Here is an 18,908-nt window from a genome sequence, read left to right as displayed (position 1 = left end):
GCTTCCAACTTCTTTTATTTTTTGTTATATATATACAGAAAGAATTTCATTCTGCCCCTTTTCTAGGCATCGTCAAAAAAAACAAATGGTTCAAGAAGCTTGAGAGAAGGTCCATTTTATTACAAATCAAAAGTTTTAGTTTCCTTTTTAAGGGCAAGAATTAGGTAACTTGACGTCTCTTCAAACCAGAATGTGCAGCTGTTCACCCCTCTTTCCGGTCTCACTTAGCATCGGATCGAGATTTCGAATCACCCAATTGTAATGAAAACAACCAAAAACTCCTAAAAATGTGCCAAAAGGGTAATATTCTATGAGTAACCTCAGGGGAAAGGGGCTCAAACTATGCAAGCAGCCTATATCAAGAACCTACCCTTTTAAGCTCTTCCCCTCATCTCCGAAATTAAAAAGTCTTAAATTATTTGATTTTAATTATTGAAATTCATTTGAGTTGACCCGGCTCAATACTAACCGAAACTCTAAAAACCGGAATTTTTATACTAATAGATATATCAAAATAATCGACTTATGCTGATTTCAAATATATTAGTTTTATTAAGGTTAGGTTTGTCCATTAAAGGCTGCGAGCCTGAGAAAATTTGCCTGATTTTCGATAACATGAGAAACAACCCTCAAAGTCATTGAATATGAATGAAAATCATACCATGAGATTCAGGGTATCAGAAAACCCTACTGTAGAGGTTTCAAGCTCCCATCTTCAAAAAAATGTGGAATTTTGTATTTTTCGCCAGAAGAAAGATCACGGATACCTGTTGATTTTTTTTTTCCAGGGGTGATCGCATCGACCCAGTGGTCCTAGATTATCGTGAGAGGGTTCATTCTAGCAGAAATTAAAAGATTTAGTACCCTCTTTAAGTGACCAAAAATATTGGAGGGCTACTAGGCCCTTTTCCCCGAAACTTTTTCCCCAAACCATCCAATCAATATTTTGAGATACCCTTTGTTCATTATAATTGAAAGGCCAAATAACTATGTCTTTGGATAGAGCTTGGCCCCCCAACGCCCCAGGGGAAAGGTCTTTAAGTCACAAAATTTTCCCATTGTTTACGCACAGTATTTTTTACATTTTCGTATTTATACATTTCGTATGGGGGGAGAGGGAATGATCAACTGTTTTTTCCACGGGGGATTTTCTATAGGGAGGGAAGTCTCGATTTTACGCGTGGAGCTGTTAAGGGTAATTGTCAGGGGTGAATTTTTACCGGGATGAATTGTCTAAAGAATATTTCCGTGGGGAGGGGTATTTCTCCGTGGAGGTGGGGCCAGATTTCCTGAAATTATTTAAAAAAAACAATCAAAAATTAAATAAAACAAACAAGTTTTTTCAACTGAAAGTAAGGAGCAATATTCAAACCTAAGACAAACAGAAATTATTACGTATATGAAGGGGATTTCCCTCCTCAACACCTTGCTCTTGCCGCTAAAGTTTAAAATTTGTCTCAATTCTCTAAGAACTACCCCTGAAACAGAAGGATCGTTTAATCAAACAGTTCGTGGTAACGAACTGTAAGTAAGGAGCAATCCGGCTCAATAGTAATCGAAACACTTAAAAACGGAATTTTGATACCAGCAGACACCTCAAAAGAATTGAATTTTTATGCTCATTTCAAATATATAAATTTCATCAAGTTTAGTTTCACCCATAAAAAGTTACGAGCCTGAAAAAATTTGCCTTATTTTCGAAAAAAAAACACAAAAACACCCCCTAAGAGATAGAATCTTAATTAAAATCAAACCATCAGATTCAGCGTAACAGAAAACCCTACTGTAAATGTTCACGCTTCTATATGCAAAATGTAGAATTTTGTATTTTTTGCCAGAAGAAAGATTACGGTTGTGTGTTTATTGGTTTGTTTGTTTGTTTTTTTTTCCCAGGGGTGATCGTATCGATCCAGTAATCCCAGAATATCATGAGAAGGCTCATTGAAATGGAAATTAAAAGTTCTAGTGCCCTTTTTAAGTGACCTAAAAACTAACGGGCAATTTGGCCCCTCCCCCACTCCTTTTTTCCCGAAGTCATCCAATCAAAATTTTGAAAGCCATTTTGTTCTGCATAGTCGAAAATCTAATAAACATGTCTTTGAGGGGATGACTGAATCCCCCACAGTTCCCGGGGAAGGGCTGCAAGTAATGAACTTTGCCCATGGTTAAAATATATTATTGGTTATTGGGAAGTATACAGACGTTTTCAGGAAGGATTTTTTTATGGTGAGGGGGAACAGTAGGAAGGGGTTATGTCAGAGTATTTTTCCATGGAGGATGTTTTCTTGGGGGGTTGGGACATTTCTATGAAGAGGGCGCCGGATTTCCCAGCATTATTTAAAAAAACAATCAGGAATTAAATAAGAAAACAAGTTTTTTAAACTGAAAGTAAGGAGCAATATTAAAACTTAAAACAAACAGAAATTATTATGTATATGAGAGGATTCACCCCCCAGTCTATACCTCGCTCTTTGCGCTAAATTCATTTTTAGTACTTTCAAAAGAGCTAACTATTCTAATTAAACAGCCTTTTTGATTCAGGTTCATATATGTAACCTGATTAAACAATTTTATTCAAAAATTTGAACTTTAGCGTAAAGAGCCAGGTATTGACTAAGGGACGAACCCCCTCATATACGTAATAATTTCTGCTCGTTTTAAGTTTTAATGTTGCTCCTTACTTTCAGTTGAAAAAAATTGTTCTTTTATCTAGTTAGAACATTAAATTCTAATTAAACGGCCTTTTTGATTCAGGTTCTTATATGTAACCTGATTAAACAATTTTATTCAAAAATTTGAACTTTAGCGTAAAGAGCCAGGTGTTGACTAAGGGACGAACCCCCTCATATACGTAATAATTTCTGCTCGTTTTAAGTTTTAATGTCGCTCCTTACTTTCAGTTGAAAAAAAATTGTTTTTTTATTTAATTAGAACAATAAGAAGCTATTTTAAAAGTACTAAAAAAACCTTAGCGTCAAGAGCGAGGTGTTGAGGAGGGGGCAACTCCCTTCATATACGTAATAATATCTGTTCGCTTTAAGTTTTAATATTGCTCGTTACTTTCAGTTGAAATAACTTGTTTTTTTTATTAATTGAAACAGAAACAATAAGAAAATATCCAATCTGCTTTACAGAGGGCACAAAAGTGTCCACTCTATTTCCATCTAGATCTCTAGTGCCCACTCTATCGCCCACTCTATCTCCATATACTGAGGGCACTCCATGCCCACTCTATCTCCATCTAGCCCCAAATTCACAAATATAAATATATGCACTTTTTTGATTCACTTATCATTTGGGACTGAGATGTCGAACAATCCCTGAATTTTCTTGGAGCGGTTTTAAATGATTAAATGTTTATTATTTAAAATTACCAAGATCAAAGTGCAAAACATGTGAACACAATTTTTTGTTTTGAAAAAAAAGTACATTTTGTTGAAATAAGGACTGTGCACAGATTTTGACCAATATAATTGTAGCGTCTTTGGTCTAAACCATATAAACCCCCTACACACAGCTATATAAGTATAGATATATCGCACCACTTTTACTTGTGCTTGCTCGAAGATTGATTTGGAAATGCCTTTACATAATAGTCAGATGGCTGTCCTAAGCAAAAACACGGTAAATATAAATTTCATCCATGGGTGTCTAAATTGAAGAATCAAAATAGTCTTCGCCTGAATAGCAATTGATCTGTATAGTTGAATTGCCTAAAGCAGTGCCCTTGGGATAGAGATGCCATATCCCTTCACAATCTCCTAAGTATAATAATTTTGCAGTATTTTTGACTCGTCATGTGACAGTATTCATTTAGGGATTATAATAGGAGGGGCTCGTCTAGCCCCCTTGGGTCCTAAGCTTTCGGCCGAAGCTCCCTCATTCCCGTCCTCCACAAAACTACGAAAAGATAGATATTTTAATTGGTACTATAGATTAATTAATGTTACGTATTTGGAATTCACGTAAAAGGCAGATTCTTTTGATATATACACTGCTGCGGATAGTCCTTTTTTCAGCTTCTAATGAGAGGGTGGCTCTTTGCTCCCTGTATTCCATCATAAACGGTTAGAACCATTCTCAACTTAGATTTGAGCATACAACAGTGTGCCAACTGTCTATTTCTCAACACGTTCTTTTTTCTTTTTTCCTGTTTTTTGCACAATCGATTACTGCCAAAGTTTTAGGCTAGATAATATTTCATCCGAGCATAATCTGTTCAAGATATTTCCAAAGTTGACGCAATTTTATCGCTTTTTTTATACTTCTGACATTTCTTTTTATGAAAAAATATAGAACATAAAAACATAGAACATAGAAACATAAAAACATAGAACATAGAAACATAGAAACATAGAACATAGAAACATAGAAACATAGAACATAATAATTTTCAAATTGGCTCCTTTTCACATTACAATTTCTTGAGGACAAATTTTTAAGTTGACTTTTTGTCAAACTTACCCCGATCTAAGACTATAATTCATTATCTATGTTTGAAACTGGACTAATAGTTTGGTCTCTTTTCAGTTTCACCAAACAAGTGGATTCTGATGAGCCAAAGATTACGTAGATAATAATAATTCACGGATAAATTCGAAGTATTTCTAATGTTTAAATTATATAGAATTCATTCCAAAGTAACGTCAGTTTATTTAAATGTCAGGACAAAAGAAAGCGTTTGTTTAATTTTAACAATGCTAAACAGTTGATTCATGTAATCATCTACTTGGCGCCGTAACGCCAAAGAATTTCAAACGTAAAAACTACAAACAAACCTTTTGTCAAGTATCCGTCGCTTAACATGAGTGTAATCCAAACAAAGTAAATCCTGTCTTCTATGTATCCTCTTTTCATCCTAGAACAGACGTTGATCGATCAGTTTATCAATAGCTCGATTAGATCTTATTAAATTCGATTTAATTGGCCATTGGGATAGCTAAGAGGTTACGTGGACAACCAGGGATAACCAGTGGACCCCCTCCCTCTGTCGTCAGTTTTTTTCTGATTCGTTGGTGAACATTTAAATTTTTGATTTTTATTTAAATTTTGGACTAAAGGTGAACATTCAGTCTAAATTTTTGGAAAACAATAGCTCTGTGTTACCAATTATGATAATAGTTTTACAATAAAGTGTCGGGTAGAAGGAGAGGGAGAGTTTGATAATTGGTTTGGTTAATCCATCCGATAAACATAAAGGCATGGATAGCGGGAAGGGCTAGTTGTCCTCCGATCTTTTTTTACTCTGGGAAAATGAACTAGAACTCTGAATTTCCATTCAAATGAGTCCTCTCTGAAGTTTATACGAGATTTGATTGGCCCTTAGGATAGCTAGGAGGTGATTTGGACAACCAGGGACACTTCAAGCTTTCAACTAATTTATCTTGCCAAGTTAAATCTAGGGAAATTCTTTTTAAAGCTCAGTTAACAGTACTTTTAATTCAACTTTCCTGATAAATTATTAAGATTTCGTGACATCCGTCGTATCCCTGAGTATCCAAGCTCTGGATCAATTGGAACATTTTCAGCAAAAATAAAATAAGTAAAAGATACGAGTCAATTTCTAGAAACTAATAGCATACAATCCAGAATAGAAATAAATAGTGTAATTTTTGTTAATTGCTAATGGGCATTTGTGAATAAAAATTATATGTTTCAAGTATTTCTATCCATTTAAGGGTGTATTAGGTGAAATAAACACGTGAATTAAAGTTCTTGGATTTGAGTCTAGAGACAGTCAACTTTTGATTATTCGGGCTAGTACATTCTCCTGAGCCACTTGCAAACCATTACTTATTCCACAAGATATTTGTTTCATAAGGCAGTAGTTTAAAATCAATATGAAAATAAATATATAATAGAATATGTAAAAATCTACATCATTTCACCAAAAGTATACTAAAATGATGATGAGAAATAGCAGAAATAATACTTCTGCTAAGCCTCGGAAAAATTAGACAGTCAGTCGTTCTCAATGGTAAAAAGTGTCTGATAAAGAGTACTTGGGGACCCAAAGCTTTTTTGTTCAACTGTTTGCTGTGATTTATCAAAATTCATAAATTCAGTTTTTGATTATTTTTGAGCAGGGTGGTTCCAATAGAGCCCGATATGCAACCAACTCGCTGTCTCAGTAAAGATTTACAAAGACGTATAAAATTCCAGCTTCGACCATAATCGTACTATCATCAGCGGAAATCAAGACTAAATTGGTTTTGCAATTTAAGCACCTTGAAAAATCATTGATATATCAGATATAATATGGGTCCTAGCGCAGGCCGTAGAGAAACCCACTATTAAACAAATATTAAGTAAATTAAGCCCAGAAAGCAAGGGCGTGTCCAGAATTTTGTTCTAGGGGTATTTTTTTTCAGGACGGGGGTGTTAGAAAAAAAATTCAAAAAACCCATCAAGCATTTGTTTATACGCAAATTTGCTACGTTGTTACGAGTCAATCAAATATTTTAGGAAGATGGGGTCAAATCCCTTAATCCCCCTTTGGATACGGACATCCCAGAATGATTATGATCTACGTAAGTACTAATCTTGACGGATAGAATTTTTCAAGTTTTAACCGGCTTAAGTCCCTTATCTATGATGCAGTGGCGTCAATTGGGGAGAGGGCAGTACTGAGCGTATTTGCCCTCTAGATTCCACCCAATATTTCAAAAAGTGCTTTCTTTGGCATTTTCATTGAAAAAAAAAATTAAAGATTGCCCCCATAGATTTTGAAAAATACATATACACACCCATCCCAAAATTTTCGTAAACTGGCACCACTGCTCTGATACCGAGCATTATCCATTGTACCAGAAAAAATGAGCGTTTAAACAAATAAAAAGCTTTTCGATATCATAGAACATAGCGACAACATGACAGCTTGTTAGGTGGAGCAATCTTACCTGAACCCAAATTGGTTCTTAGTAAAGAAGTTTTATCTTAGGAAAACATGCAGCCGATCTTTTTTATAATTTTTCAAGAGATCATAAGAGGAGGAAAAAGTACTAAAATCGGAAATAAGTTGAACTTTTATGCTTTATCCTCCTTGTCATTAAACGACACGTTCCCCAAACCCCGCTGATCCAAAGGAGCTCGACCGTTTCGGCGTTACTGCAAGATTGGGGACCTTGCGGTCAATTCTAATCCCACTTGAGGAGTGGCACCCCTTGAGGAAAATATAGCCTAGTAAACGACACGGCATTCGCACGGGATTCTGATCAATGGATAATTCTTCTGGGCTTTGTATGTTTTGAAGGACGTCTTCGGGCTGAAAAACGTCTTCCTAGGTGATTTTATTCTATCTTTTGCATCCCCGTAGTAACCATAATATATGAAGGCATAAACATATGACGAGTCAGATGTAGTAAGCTTGAGGTTGTCCGTGGAGGATTTCGACTCTTTTTGATAGAAGAGCATCCCAAAGTGCTGAAAACCATGTTGTGACCAAGATGGGCCCAGGATTGCACAAAGCCTCCATTAATGGAGGTCCCAGGGACTTCTTGCTGTCCGGTTCCAAGCCGGCTTAAGTACTTCGGTGTAGACTTGAGAAGATATGTGATCCCCTTCCGGCACTCGAATCCGAACTGATTGCATTTTCTGGGGTCAAACTAATTTCAATTATTAAATAATATGATAATTGGAACTTTAAGTAGTTCTACGTCAAAAAACAATCATCGAAACGACATTTTGACTGACGAATTCAGACGATTCGAACTGAACTTATTAGGAGTTTCAGAAACTCATATCCCAGGGATAGGAAGCCTGAAATAAGGTGATATAGAATTCGTTTACTCAGGCAGGAAAGATGGGGTACATAGACAGGGAGTGGGGCTCATTTAGTATAAGGAAGCTGCTAAGTCTTGTTTAGGCTGGGAAGGTATTAATAATAGAATGCTAATTGCTGATTTTATGACGAAAAAGTTCAAGGTATCAGTTGTAGTAGTTTATGCCCCTGTAGGACCGACTGACGGAGATACTAGCGACTCAGATGAATTTTACTTACAGTTACTGGAGCAAATAGACAGGGTCTCAGGTAGAAATATGGTGTTTTTACTAGGATATTTTAGCGCCCAGGTCGGTAAAAATATGGATAGATGGTATCCTAGCCTAGATAAATTTGGTGTAGGTAAAGAAAACAGTAATGGCTATAGTCTTTTGCAATTTTGTAGGTATAACAATCTATTTATAACCAACACGGTGTTTGGTCATAAAATGGCTCATAAATTAACATGGCGTTCACGTGATGGTAAAACAGCAAACCTTATTGATCATGTTATAGTAAACCGAAGACTGGCAGGATCAATACAGGATACTAGGATATATAGGAGTGCTGTTATTGATGTTAAAAGTAAAGATTACCATCTGGTAGTGTCAATTGTTAATTTAAAGCTCAAATTTCGGAAGGATAACTACCTCCTAGGAAATTAGGATGTTGGTAGAATCCAGAATGAGAATTTGAGAGAAACTTTCCTGGAACAGTTGAATACTAAACTTGAGAATTTAAGATTTGATAATGTGGAAGATGGTTGGAATAATTTTAGAAAAATAATTTGCAAAGTTGCTGAAGTTGTTGTAGGGAAGAAAGCTAGGACTGCAGCTAAGAATATTAGTGAAGAAGCTTTATGTTTAATAAAAGGAGAAAGGACTTGTACAAGAATTATCTGAGTGATAGATCTTACGAAAATAAGAGGAATATAAAGACAGTGAAGAAAGCATTAAAATATGAACTAAGGAGGTGTGAAGTGGAAACCATGGATAAAATTGCCGAGGATCTGGAAGATGCAGCTAGACGTCATAATCGTAAAATATTTTACGGGCATGTCAATAAATTGAGAGGGAGTAGTCAATCCGGAGTTGGCCTAGTTAAAGATAGAAATGGGGCCACAATTAGTGATAAGGAAAGAATTAAAGGGAGATGGGCAGAACATTTCGAGAATTTACAAAATCGAGACGGAGTTGCAGGTAAAGATATAGAGGAAAACGAAAAAGTTTGTGATACCTTGGATGTGAAGGAAGATTAGTTTTGTGAGGAAGAATTAACGACAGTACTAAATGGATTAAAAAATAATAAGGCTCCGGGTGCTAAGAGGGTAGTAAATGAGTTTCTTAAATATGGTGGCTCTGAGGCTAGAAATAACATACTGAAGATTATGAATATGATTTTTGAAAAAGGGGAAGTACCAAATGATTCTAGGAAAACCTTAATTAAGCCACTTTATAAGAAAGGTGATAAAAGTGAGTGTGGTAATTATCGAGGCATTAGTCTGGTCTCTGTAGGTAGCAAATTACTTGCTACCTACAGAGACCAGAGACCAGAAAACTGCGGGGTTCACAGGAAACACAAAGAAAAACTTAAAAAAACATCAAAATTTGTTTACATGCATTTTGTTATGTTTTTACGAGTCAGATGAAAATTTCAGGGGGGAGGGTCAAATTTGGTAACCTCCCCTCCATAAATATGGCCCACCTTAGGAACACAAGGGTTCTAATTCACCAAAATGCAGGGGGCAAACATTTTGCTTCATTTTTTGAAGAAAAATAAAAATAAGTATGTTTTTCAATAATATAGGGCGGGATGAGCAATTTGCTCAATTTGTCTACCCCCAACTGTTGTCCTTAAAAAAATTGGACTAAGAAGCAAATACAGGGGAATCTAAAATTTAAAATAATTTTCACATCATCTTCACATCCTTCACTCGTAGAGGGGTAGAACGGAAATCTAACCCTTAAGAATCACCCGTGATCGAGTTAGTCGGATTTTTATATGAAATGTGGCTACATTTACGGCCATAGAGCATTTATCTTTTTAGGTAAATCATAATTAGTAACATGTGCTAAAAAGATACGCTAGCCTTATTGGAAGGAGGAAAAAATGTTCATGCCAATGATGAAGATTAAGGATAGCAAGTACGACACTTACACCACTAAGGGAAATTCGTATACAAATGGAGTCAGCCACGCTGCTTCCGTTCCTGAATTAGGTTCTGTTCTTATCTGCATTTTGGGGTATGAAGCGCTACAATTTGTTAATATTTTTCTTTTAGGTAAATTCTAAGTCATTCCAGAAAAGTTGCAATTCTTGAACGATTTTGCGAAACCTTATTTATCTCCTACTCTTAAAATAGTTACCGGCTTATTTTGAAGATTTTAAATTGTGCTATATTACGGAGTGTGGGAAATTCATTCCCATTTTGTATAAATTGTTGTTTTTTTCCTTAACTGACATTAGATGAATAATTGTATTATATATTGTGTATGGGCAATGCTTTTTATTTAGAATCCCAGGAAACATTTTTCAGTGATTAATTTGTATCATTGCCATTAATAACATTATTCCGAATCAATTAGGCAGGATTCGGAAATATTTCTTATTTTAAAGGGCTGGGCCTTAAAATGGCCTTACAATCAGACAAAATAATCCAACCTGTGTCCCCATGGATAATCAATAACCAAATGCATAATTTAGCTTTGAAAAGACTCCAACATATGCTATTAATTAGGAGGAGGGAAAGAACTAGATATACGATTCGGGATGCAGCGCACGGGGTGTACCAGACCATGAGACAGGGTTATAAGTGTCAATCTCTTGCAGATTTGGCAGAAAACGACCCCGCCAGATGTATTTTGTAGTCCTCCAACACTCAGAATAGTACGTCGATAATAGATCTAACATATTTGAAAGAAAATTGCTGTAAAATCATATGCAATGATGATATAAGACGTTGGTTACTTATCAACATAGAACAAATTTACAAGTGAATAAATATTTACCTAGAAATTGGTTGCTTCTTGTTGAACTGTAATTATTTAGCCTTTAGATAACAACCTCTCTTGGATAAAACCAAAAATATTACTGTTGAATTAGAATGCTTTTTCTAGAGAAGAAGTTAAAAGACTGGAATTCGCTAGCTAAGATTCCTGAAGGCGGTCTTTAGGATCTGCAATGGAAAGCGATTGGACGGCTTTGGATTTGTGAGGAACTGTCTTAATTAATTTTACATGACTGAATAAATATTTAGTATTATTTGCAACTATTTTCCAAAAATTGCTTGCCTTTACCTGCCAGTTTCAGAATGTTACTGTCACTCCATTAACTTAGAAAATATTTCTCAGGATTTAGAGACTTAAATTATCACCATTTGGACCTTTTCGCTAAAATATTGCAGAGGAGAAAGGGGTATGTTAAACTAGAATGACCTCAAACTAACACCTGAAGTCGGAATTGGAACCCTGGCTTTGGATTGGCCCAAAACAAGGCAAATTTTTCTCTTCTTATTTATAGTGCTTGTCTGAGACCAAAAAGTAGAATCGCTCATTAACTAAAAAAAATGGAAAAAATGGTAATCTCAGATCGTACACTGCTTAAAGGGAGAAATTGTATCAATGATAATGTTTGGTATGATTATAGGAATAGTTCTCGGGCAGAAATTTAATCAGTTTACAGTGTTTTTACTGAACTCTTGGATTCTCTTCTTGCCGTTTGTCTAATTTAAAAAATATTTTCGTTTCATTTATTTAACTTCTGTAAAAATTATTGTTTAGAACCTTAAATCCAAATCTGTTGGTTCAGATGGTACAGGTCAGCATTGCGATTACTTATGCAGTACCTGCGACTATATGCAGTACCTGCGATTACTTATGCAGCACCTGCGACTATGCAGTACCTGCGACTGCTGTTCCAAATCTTCTTCATCTTCGAAACAACCCATCGGCTATTTTTCAGTAAGATTAATTAAAAAAAGTTTTCCCACAAAATAAGTTTTTCAAAGAAAAGTAAAGAACTCCATTTAACCAAAAATGAGCAAAAATCAAATCAAATAATCTACCAAGCGTGAAACTACCACAAATCAGCATCGATAAATAAATGAAACCCAAAACGAACAGAAAGTACAATAAGTAACCGAGTCAAACTAAAAAAGAGCAGAAATTAACATAATTAGGGCTCAAAACCCCTATGCCTTCCCAAGGCCAGAACATAATTTGCACTTTACTGAAAAATATAAATGTTTTTACTTTTCTAACTTTAATAGATCAAATAATATTAACATTATGATTACTAAATATCAGTATATGTATATAAAACTGACAATGCACATTCATTGGGTTTTTTTTTTCAGTAAAGTGCAAATTATGTTCCTAGGAGGACTAGCTGCCCTCCAATAACTTTCGACAATTTAAAAAGGCATTAGCCCTATCTGTTTTCAATCAAATGAGCCCTTTTCGAAGTTCCTAAGACAAGTCCTTCGATATGAAGTGCCCTGGTCTAAATAAAAAAAAAAAAAAAATAATACCACATTGTACCCACATCGATCTTTACTATAATTAAATAAAACAAAACAAGTTTTTTTAACTGAAAGTAAGGAACGATGTTAAAACTTAAAACGAACAGAAATTATTCCGTATATGAAAGGGGCTGTCCCCTCCTCAACGCCTCGCTCTTTACGCTAAAGTTTGACTCTGTCTCACAGCTTCATTTTTTAAAACAATAAAAACTTTAGCGTAAAGAGCGAGACGTTGAGGAGGGGACAGCCCCTTTCATATACGGAATAATTTGTGTTCGTTTTAAGTTTTAATGTCGTTCCTTACTTTCAGTTAAAAAAAACTTGTTTTTTTTTTATTTAATTTTTGAATGTTTTTGAATTAGTGCATGTTTTGATTTTGTCTCATCGTGCATGAATAATTAAAACAAAATTTGCATATTAATTTTAATTTTATTTGGTTAAATGGCTTTCTCAAAACTTGTTTAATTTTATTTACGAACATTTTTATTAGTAATAAATATACGTAACTTACGAATTAACTTACGTAACGAACTTCTATATTCATATATTTTTAATACGTACATTAAGGGGTTTGCCCCCTAGTCAATACCTTGATCTTTAAGCTAAAGTTCGAATTTTGTTCAGATTCTTTAAAAATGACCGCTTAATCAAAAAGGCCGTTACTTAGAATAAATAGCTCTTATGAAAGTACTAAAAAATCTTTGGTTGAAAGAGCGAGGTATTGACTAGGGGGTGAACCCAAAAATATATGTAATATTTTCTGTTCGTTTAAAGTTTTGATGTTGCTGCTGTTGCGGCTGAAAAACTTGTTTTTTTTATATTTAATTTCTGATCTTTTTTAGATAATGCTGGGAAGTCCGGCCTCCCCTACATAGCAATGTCCCTTCCCCTATGAAAACTTCCCTCATGGAAAGATCCTCCCACATAACCCCCAACCAACCCCCCCCCCCCACTACCAGAAAAAATATCCCCTGATAACGTCTGTATACTTCCCAATAACCAATACTATATGTTAACATTGGGTAAAGTTCATAGCTTTCAGCCCTCCCCCTGGGAACTTCGGGGTATTAAGTCATCCTAAAAAACATAATTATAATATTTTCGAACATGCTGAACAAAATGGCTGTCTCAAAATTTTGATCGGGTGACTTTGGGAAAAAAATGAGCGTGGGAGGGGGCATAGTTGCCCTCCATTTTTTTGGTCACTTAAAAAAGGCACTAGAACTTTTAATTTCCGTTCCAATGAGCCCTCCCACGACATTCTAGGACCACTGGGTTTATACGAAAACCCCTGGTAAAAATAAAAAAAAAACAAAAAAAAAAAACAAATAAACACGCACCCGTGATCTTTCTTCTGGCAAAAAATGCAAAATTCCACATTTTTGTCGATAAGAGCTTGAAACCTCTACAGTATGCTTCTCTAATACGCTGAATCTGATGGTGTGACTTCTATTATTTCTCTATAGTTTTTAGGTGGTCGTTCGCACTTTTTTCGAAAATAAGCCAAATTTTCTCAGGTTAGTAACCTTCGTTAGGTAAGACTAAACTTGATGAAATTTATATATTAGAAATCAACACTAAAATATGATTCTTTTGGTGTATCTATTGGAATAAAAATTCCGTTTTCTAGGGTTTCGGTTACCATTGAGCCGGGTCGCTCCTTAGTTACAGTTCGTTACCACGAACTGTTTAATTAAATAAAAAAAACAATTTTTTTAAACTGAAAGTAAGGAGCGACATTAAAAGTTAAAACGAACATAAATTATTCCGTATATGAAAGGGGCTGTCCCCTCCTCAACGCCTCGCTCTTTACGCTAAAGTTTTCTATTGTTTTAAAAAATAAAGTTGTGAGACAGAGTCAAACTTTTGCGTATAGAGCGAGGCGTTAAGGAGGGGACAGCCCCTTTCATATACGGAATAATTTCTGTTCGTTTTAAGTTTTAATGTCGCTCCTTACTTTCAGTTTAAAAAACTTGTTTCTTTATTTAATTTCTGATCGTTTTTTAGTAAATGCAGCTTTTATTTTGCCTCACCGTCATTGAATAAGTAAACAAATTTGCATAAAATTTTTACTTTTCCTTTGCTAAATGGCTGTCTGTAAATTTGGTTCTGACGTAATTTACAAATTAACTTACGTAACCTTAGTCAATACCTTGCTCTTTAAGCTAAAGTTCAAATTTTGTTCCAATTCTTTAAAAATGACCCCTTAATCACAAAGGCCGTTAATTAGAATAAATAGCTCTTATGAAAGTACTAAAAAAAATCTTTGGCTTAAAGAGCGAGGCATAAACTAGAAGGTGAACCCAATCATATAGCTGTTATTTTTTGTTCGTTTTATGTTTTGATATTGCTCCTTACTTTCAGTTGAAAAACTTGTTTTTTTATATTTAATTTCTGTTTTTTTTTTAAATAATGATGGGACATCCGGCACCCCCTTCATAGCCATGTCCCTTCCCCCATGAAAACTTCCTTCATGAAAAGATCCTCCCATATAAGCCCCGACCGACTCCCACCCCCCCCCCCCTACCCGAAAAAATTCCCCCTGAAAAAATCTGTATACTTCCCAATAACCAATACTATATGTTAACATTGGGTAAAGTTAATAACTTTCAGCCCTCCCCCTGGGGGCTTCGAGGGACTAAGTCATCCTAAAAGACATAGTTATAGGCTAATATTTTCGGCCATGCTGAAGAAAATGGCTATCTCAAAATTCTGATTGGGTGACTTTGGGAAAAAAATTAGTCTAGTTGCCCTCCATTTTTTTTGGTCACTTAAAAAGGGCACTAGAACTTTTAATTTCCGTTCCAATTGGCTTTCCTACGATATTCTAGGACCACTGGGTCGATACGATCACCCCTGGGAAAAAGATTAAAAGAAAGAAAAAAAAATTTGGTTAAGTGATCTTTCTTCTGGCAAAAAATAGAAAATTCCACATTTTTGTAGATATGAGCTTGAAACCTCTACAATAGGGTTCTCTAATACGCTGAATATAATGGTGTGATTTTCATCAAGGTTCTATAGCTTTTAGGGGGTCTTTCCCCCTTTTTAGAAAATCAGCCAAATTTTCTCAGACGCGTAACTTTTGATGGGTAAGATTAAACTTGAGAAAACTTATATATTTGAAATCAGAATTAAAATTTGATTCTTTTGATGTATCTATTGGTATCATAATTTTGTTTTTCAGAGTTTCGGTTACCTTTGAGCCGGGTCGCTCCTTACTTACAGTTCGTTACCACGAACTGTTTGAAAATTTCAAGCCTTCCAATCACTTTCGACTATCAAATTCAATTTCCAATCCAATGAGCGCTTTTTGAGTTTCTACGACAACGCTTTCTATAAAAACCTTATATGCCGACAGGGCATAAATTACAACCCTTGCCCTGAGGGCTTTGAGGGGGGTTGTCATCCTCAAAGACCTTATTTTCAGAGCTTTCAACTACGTTAAACAAAATGCCTCTGTCAAAATTTTGATTGGATATGTTTGGGAAAATGGTTGGCGTCAGAGGGGCGTTAGTTGCTCTCCAATCACTTTCAACTGTTAAAAAAGGCACTAGCCCTTTCAATTTCCAATCAAATGAGCCCTTTTGAAGTTTCTACAACAACACTTTCAATAAAAACCTTAAATACCCCCAGAGCGTAACTTAAAACCCTTTCCCTGAGGTCTGGGGGGGTCTCATCCTCAAAGACCTAATTTCCAGAACTTTCAACTACGTTGAAGAAAATTACTATCTCAAAATTTTTATTGGAAGTGTTAGGAAATACCATGGGTGTCAAAGGGTGTCGAATTATCCTTTAACACCCATTAACTACTAAAAAGTGCACAAGCCATTCTAATTTCCAATCAAATGAGTCCTTTTTGAATTTCCTAAAATATCGCTTTCGGTAAAAGCTGTATATGCCCCCAGGGCATATATTACAACCCTTGCTCCGAGGGCTTCGAGGGGGTTATCATCCTCGAAGACCTAATTTCTAAAACTTTTAACTACGTTGAAGAGAATAGCTTTATCAACATTTCTAATGGACGTGCTTGGGGAAAAGGTGGGCGCAAGAGGGTGGTTAGTTGCGCTCAAATCCCATTTGAATATTAAAAGGGCACTAGCCCTTTGGATTTTCAATCGAATGAGCCCCTTTTCAAGTTTCTTCGACAAGGTTTTCAATAAACAACCTTATATGCCCCAGGGCATAACTTACAACCCTTACCCTAGTAGAATGGGGGGTGTTACTCCGAACAGGGCTCCTTAAATGGGCATAGAATACTGACAGGGCTCCATATATGGGCATAGCCTCCCTAGGGAGAACACGTGGTTAATGGGGTCAATGACCTCTTTTTCCAAGGTCGATTTATTTGATGTTTCTATGTGTAATAACTCCGGAACGAAGGTTGTACATGCGCATTGAATTCTAACGGGGACAATGTTATTGATCTAGGACTCGAGGGGGAAGTGAATTTCCGAGAACTTGATTGCGTAATCGATCAATGACCTAAATTTCCAAGTCAACAACAACAACAACGACCTTGACATTCGCTGAGAGCGTGCACTTACAACAACAACACCCTCGACCGTGGAACACCTGTGCTGTTGACCTCAATTCACCTATCGTGAATCAATAATTCCCCTTAGAAACAACAAATTAATTCCTCTTTCTTGACAGATCAATCAACCAATGACATCATCTGTCAGACTTTAAAAATTTTCGTCTGGAAACGATTCTCCAGGAATAGATCCAAGTCATTAATGTCATTGCCTCGGAAACAACTCTTTTGGTCAAACTCCAAAGGATATTAATAGCCAAAGGCCATGGAAACAATTCCCCAAGAAACATCTTAGCGATGAATTGTTTTAGTGCGGGAATCAGGTTTCTTATTAATTTGAAATGCATTAGCGCAGATATACCAAAAACAAAAGGAACACGCTGAATTACGTTTAGGGATTATTTGGGCGAAACTGTTTTAGACAGGTTATGGAACTATTTCGGCGAAACAGTTAGAGACATTTTAAAAGATGATTTTTGAAGAGATTTTAGAAGAGAATTTAATGGTGAAACTCTGTGGTCGTTATAATACACAAGTTTCATTTGAACAGTGTTGTGAGGTCCTCTAACCCAACCCCAAAGGGTTCCAATCCTCCTACCCCTACCCCGAAGGAAGCCCCCGGCCTCAAAGGCCCCCCAAGCTCCCAAAGGGCCACCGGCGCCCCCAAAGGCCCACCCAGACCCCCAAAGGCCATCCCCGGGCCCCCCAAAGGCCCATCGAGCTCCCAAAGGACCAACGGGGTCCCAAAGGCCTTCCACCGGTCTCCAAATGTCCACCAGGCCCCCAACTGCCCCCCCCGCCCCCCAAAGGCCCTCCCTGTGCCCCAAAGGCCCACTCCCGGTCCCCAAACAAGCACACAAAAACTTACACACACACAAAAACATAAACACACACACAAAAACTTACACACACACACAAAAACTTACACACACACACACATTAAAACTAACACACACACGCCAAAACTTACACACACACACACAAAAACTAACACACACACACACACACACACATAAACTTACACATGCACACTAAAACTTACATGCACACAAAAAATTACATGCACACAAAAAATTACACACACACACACACAAAACTTACACACACACACACACACACACACGAAAACTCACACACACACCCCAAAACTCACACACACACAAAAAAACAAACACACACACAAAAACTTACACACACTCACAAAAACAAACACACACACACACAAAAAAACTAAAAAACACACACACAAGAAAACTTACACACACACTCCAAAACTAACACACACACACAAACAATTACACACATACACACACACACACAAAAACTTACACATGCAAACTAAAACTTACATGCACAAACAACCTTATACAAACACACACAAAAAAAAAAATTACACACTCAAAAACTTACATGCACACAAAAACTTACATTCACCCAAAAAATTACACACAAAAAAAAACTAACACACACACACAAAAACTTACACACACACAAAAACTTACACACACACACACATGAAAACTTACACACACACGCCAAAACTAACACACACACACGCCAAAACTAACACACACACACACACAAAAACTTACACACACACACACACACACACAAAAACTTACACATTCACACGAAAACTTACATGCACACAAAAACTTAGATTCACACAAAAACTTACACACACACACACACATAACTTACACACACACACACACGAAAACTCACACACGCACCCCAAAACTTACACACACACAAAACTACACACACACACACACACACACACACACACACACACACACAAAACTTACACATGAACACAAAAAAACTCACACACACACGCACAAAAACTTACACACACACACACACACAAAACTTCCACACACACACACACTAAAACTCACACACACACGCCAAAACTTACACACACACACACAAAAACTAACAAAATAACAAAAAAAAACTCAAAAAAAAATGAAAAACAAATTAAAAACACACACACAAACAAAAAAAAATATACCACACACACACACCAAAACTAACACACAAACACCAAAACTAACACACACAAAAACTTACACACACACACACGCACACAA

The 18,908-nt window shown here is 36.1% G+C and overlaps 1 protein-coding gene across 2 annotated transcripts in view; it reads right to left on the bottom strand.

The window, feature by feature from the left end:
• Positions 1-10,838, bottom strand: part of LOC148948728 (lachesin-like) — a 165,436-nt gene extending 154,598 nt beyond the window's left edge. For both annotated transcript variants that reach the window (XM_089094070.1, XM_089094071.1), the window contains exons 1-2: positions 10,768-10,838; positions 4,779-4,858 (exon numbers count right to left, since the gene is read on the bottom strand). In XM_089094070.1, coding sequence (XP_088950196.1) covers positions 4,779-4,857 — 79 coding nt within the window. In that variant the 5' untranslated portion in view covers position 4,858; positions 10,768-10,838. The remainder of the gene's footprint in view (positions 1-4,778; positions 4,859-10,767) is intronic.
• Between the last annotated feature and the right edge of the window lie 8,070 nt (positions 10,839-18,908).

The sequence above is a fragment of the Artemia sp. Qi Xiang Cuo genome, chromosome 9, assembly GCF_049724085.1.
Source record: "Artemia sp. Qi Xiang Cuo chromosome 9, ASM4972408v1, whole genome shotgun sequence".
NCBI lineage: Eukaryota > Metazoa > Arthropoda > Branchiopoda > Anostraca > Artemiidae > Artemia > Artemia sp. Qi Xiang Cuo.
Note: the sequence above shows the minus strand (reverse complement) of the source record. Positions and strands in the feature narration are given on the sequence as shown.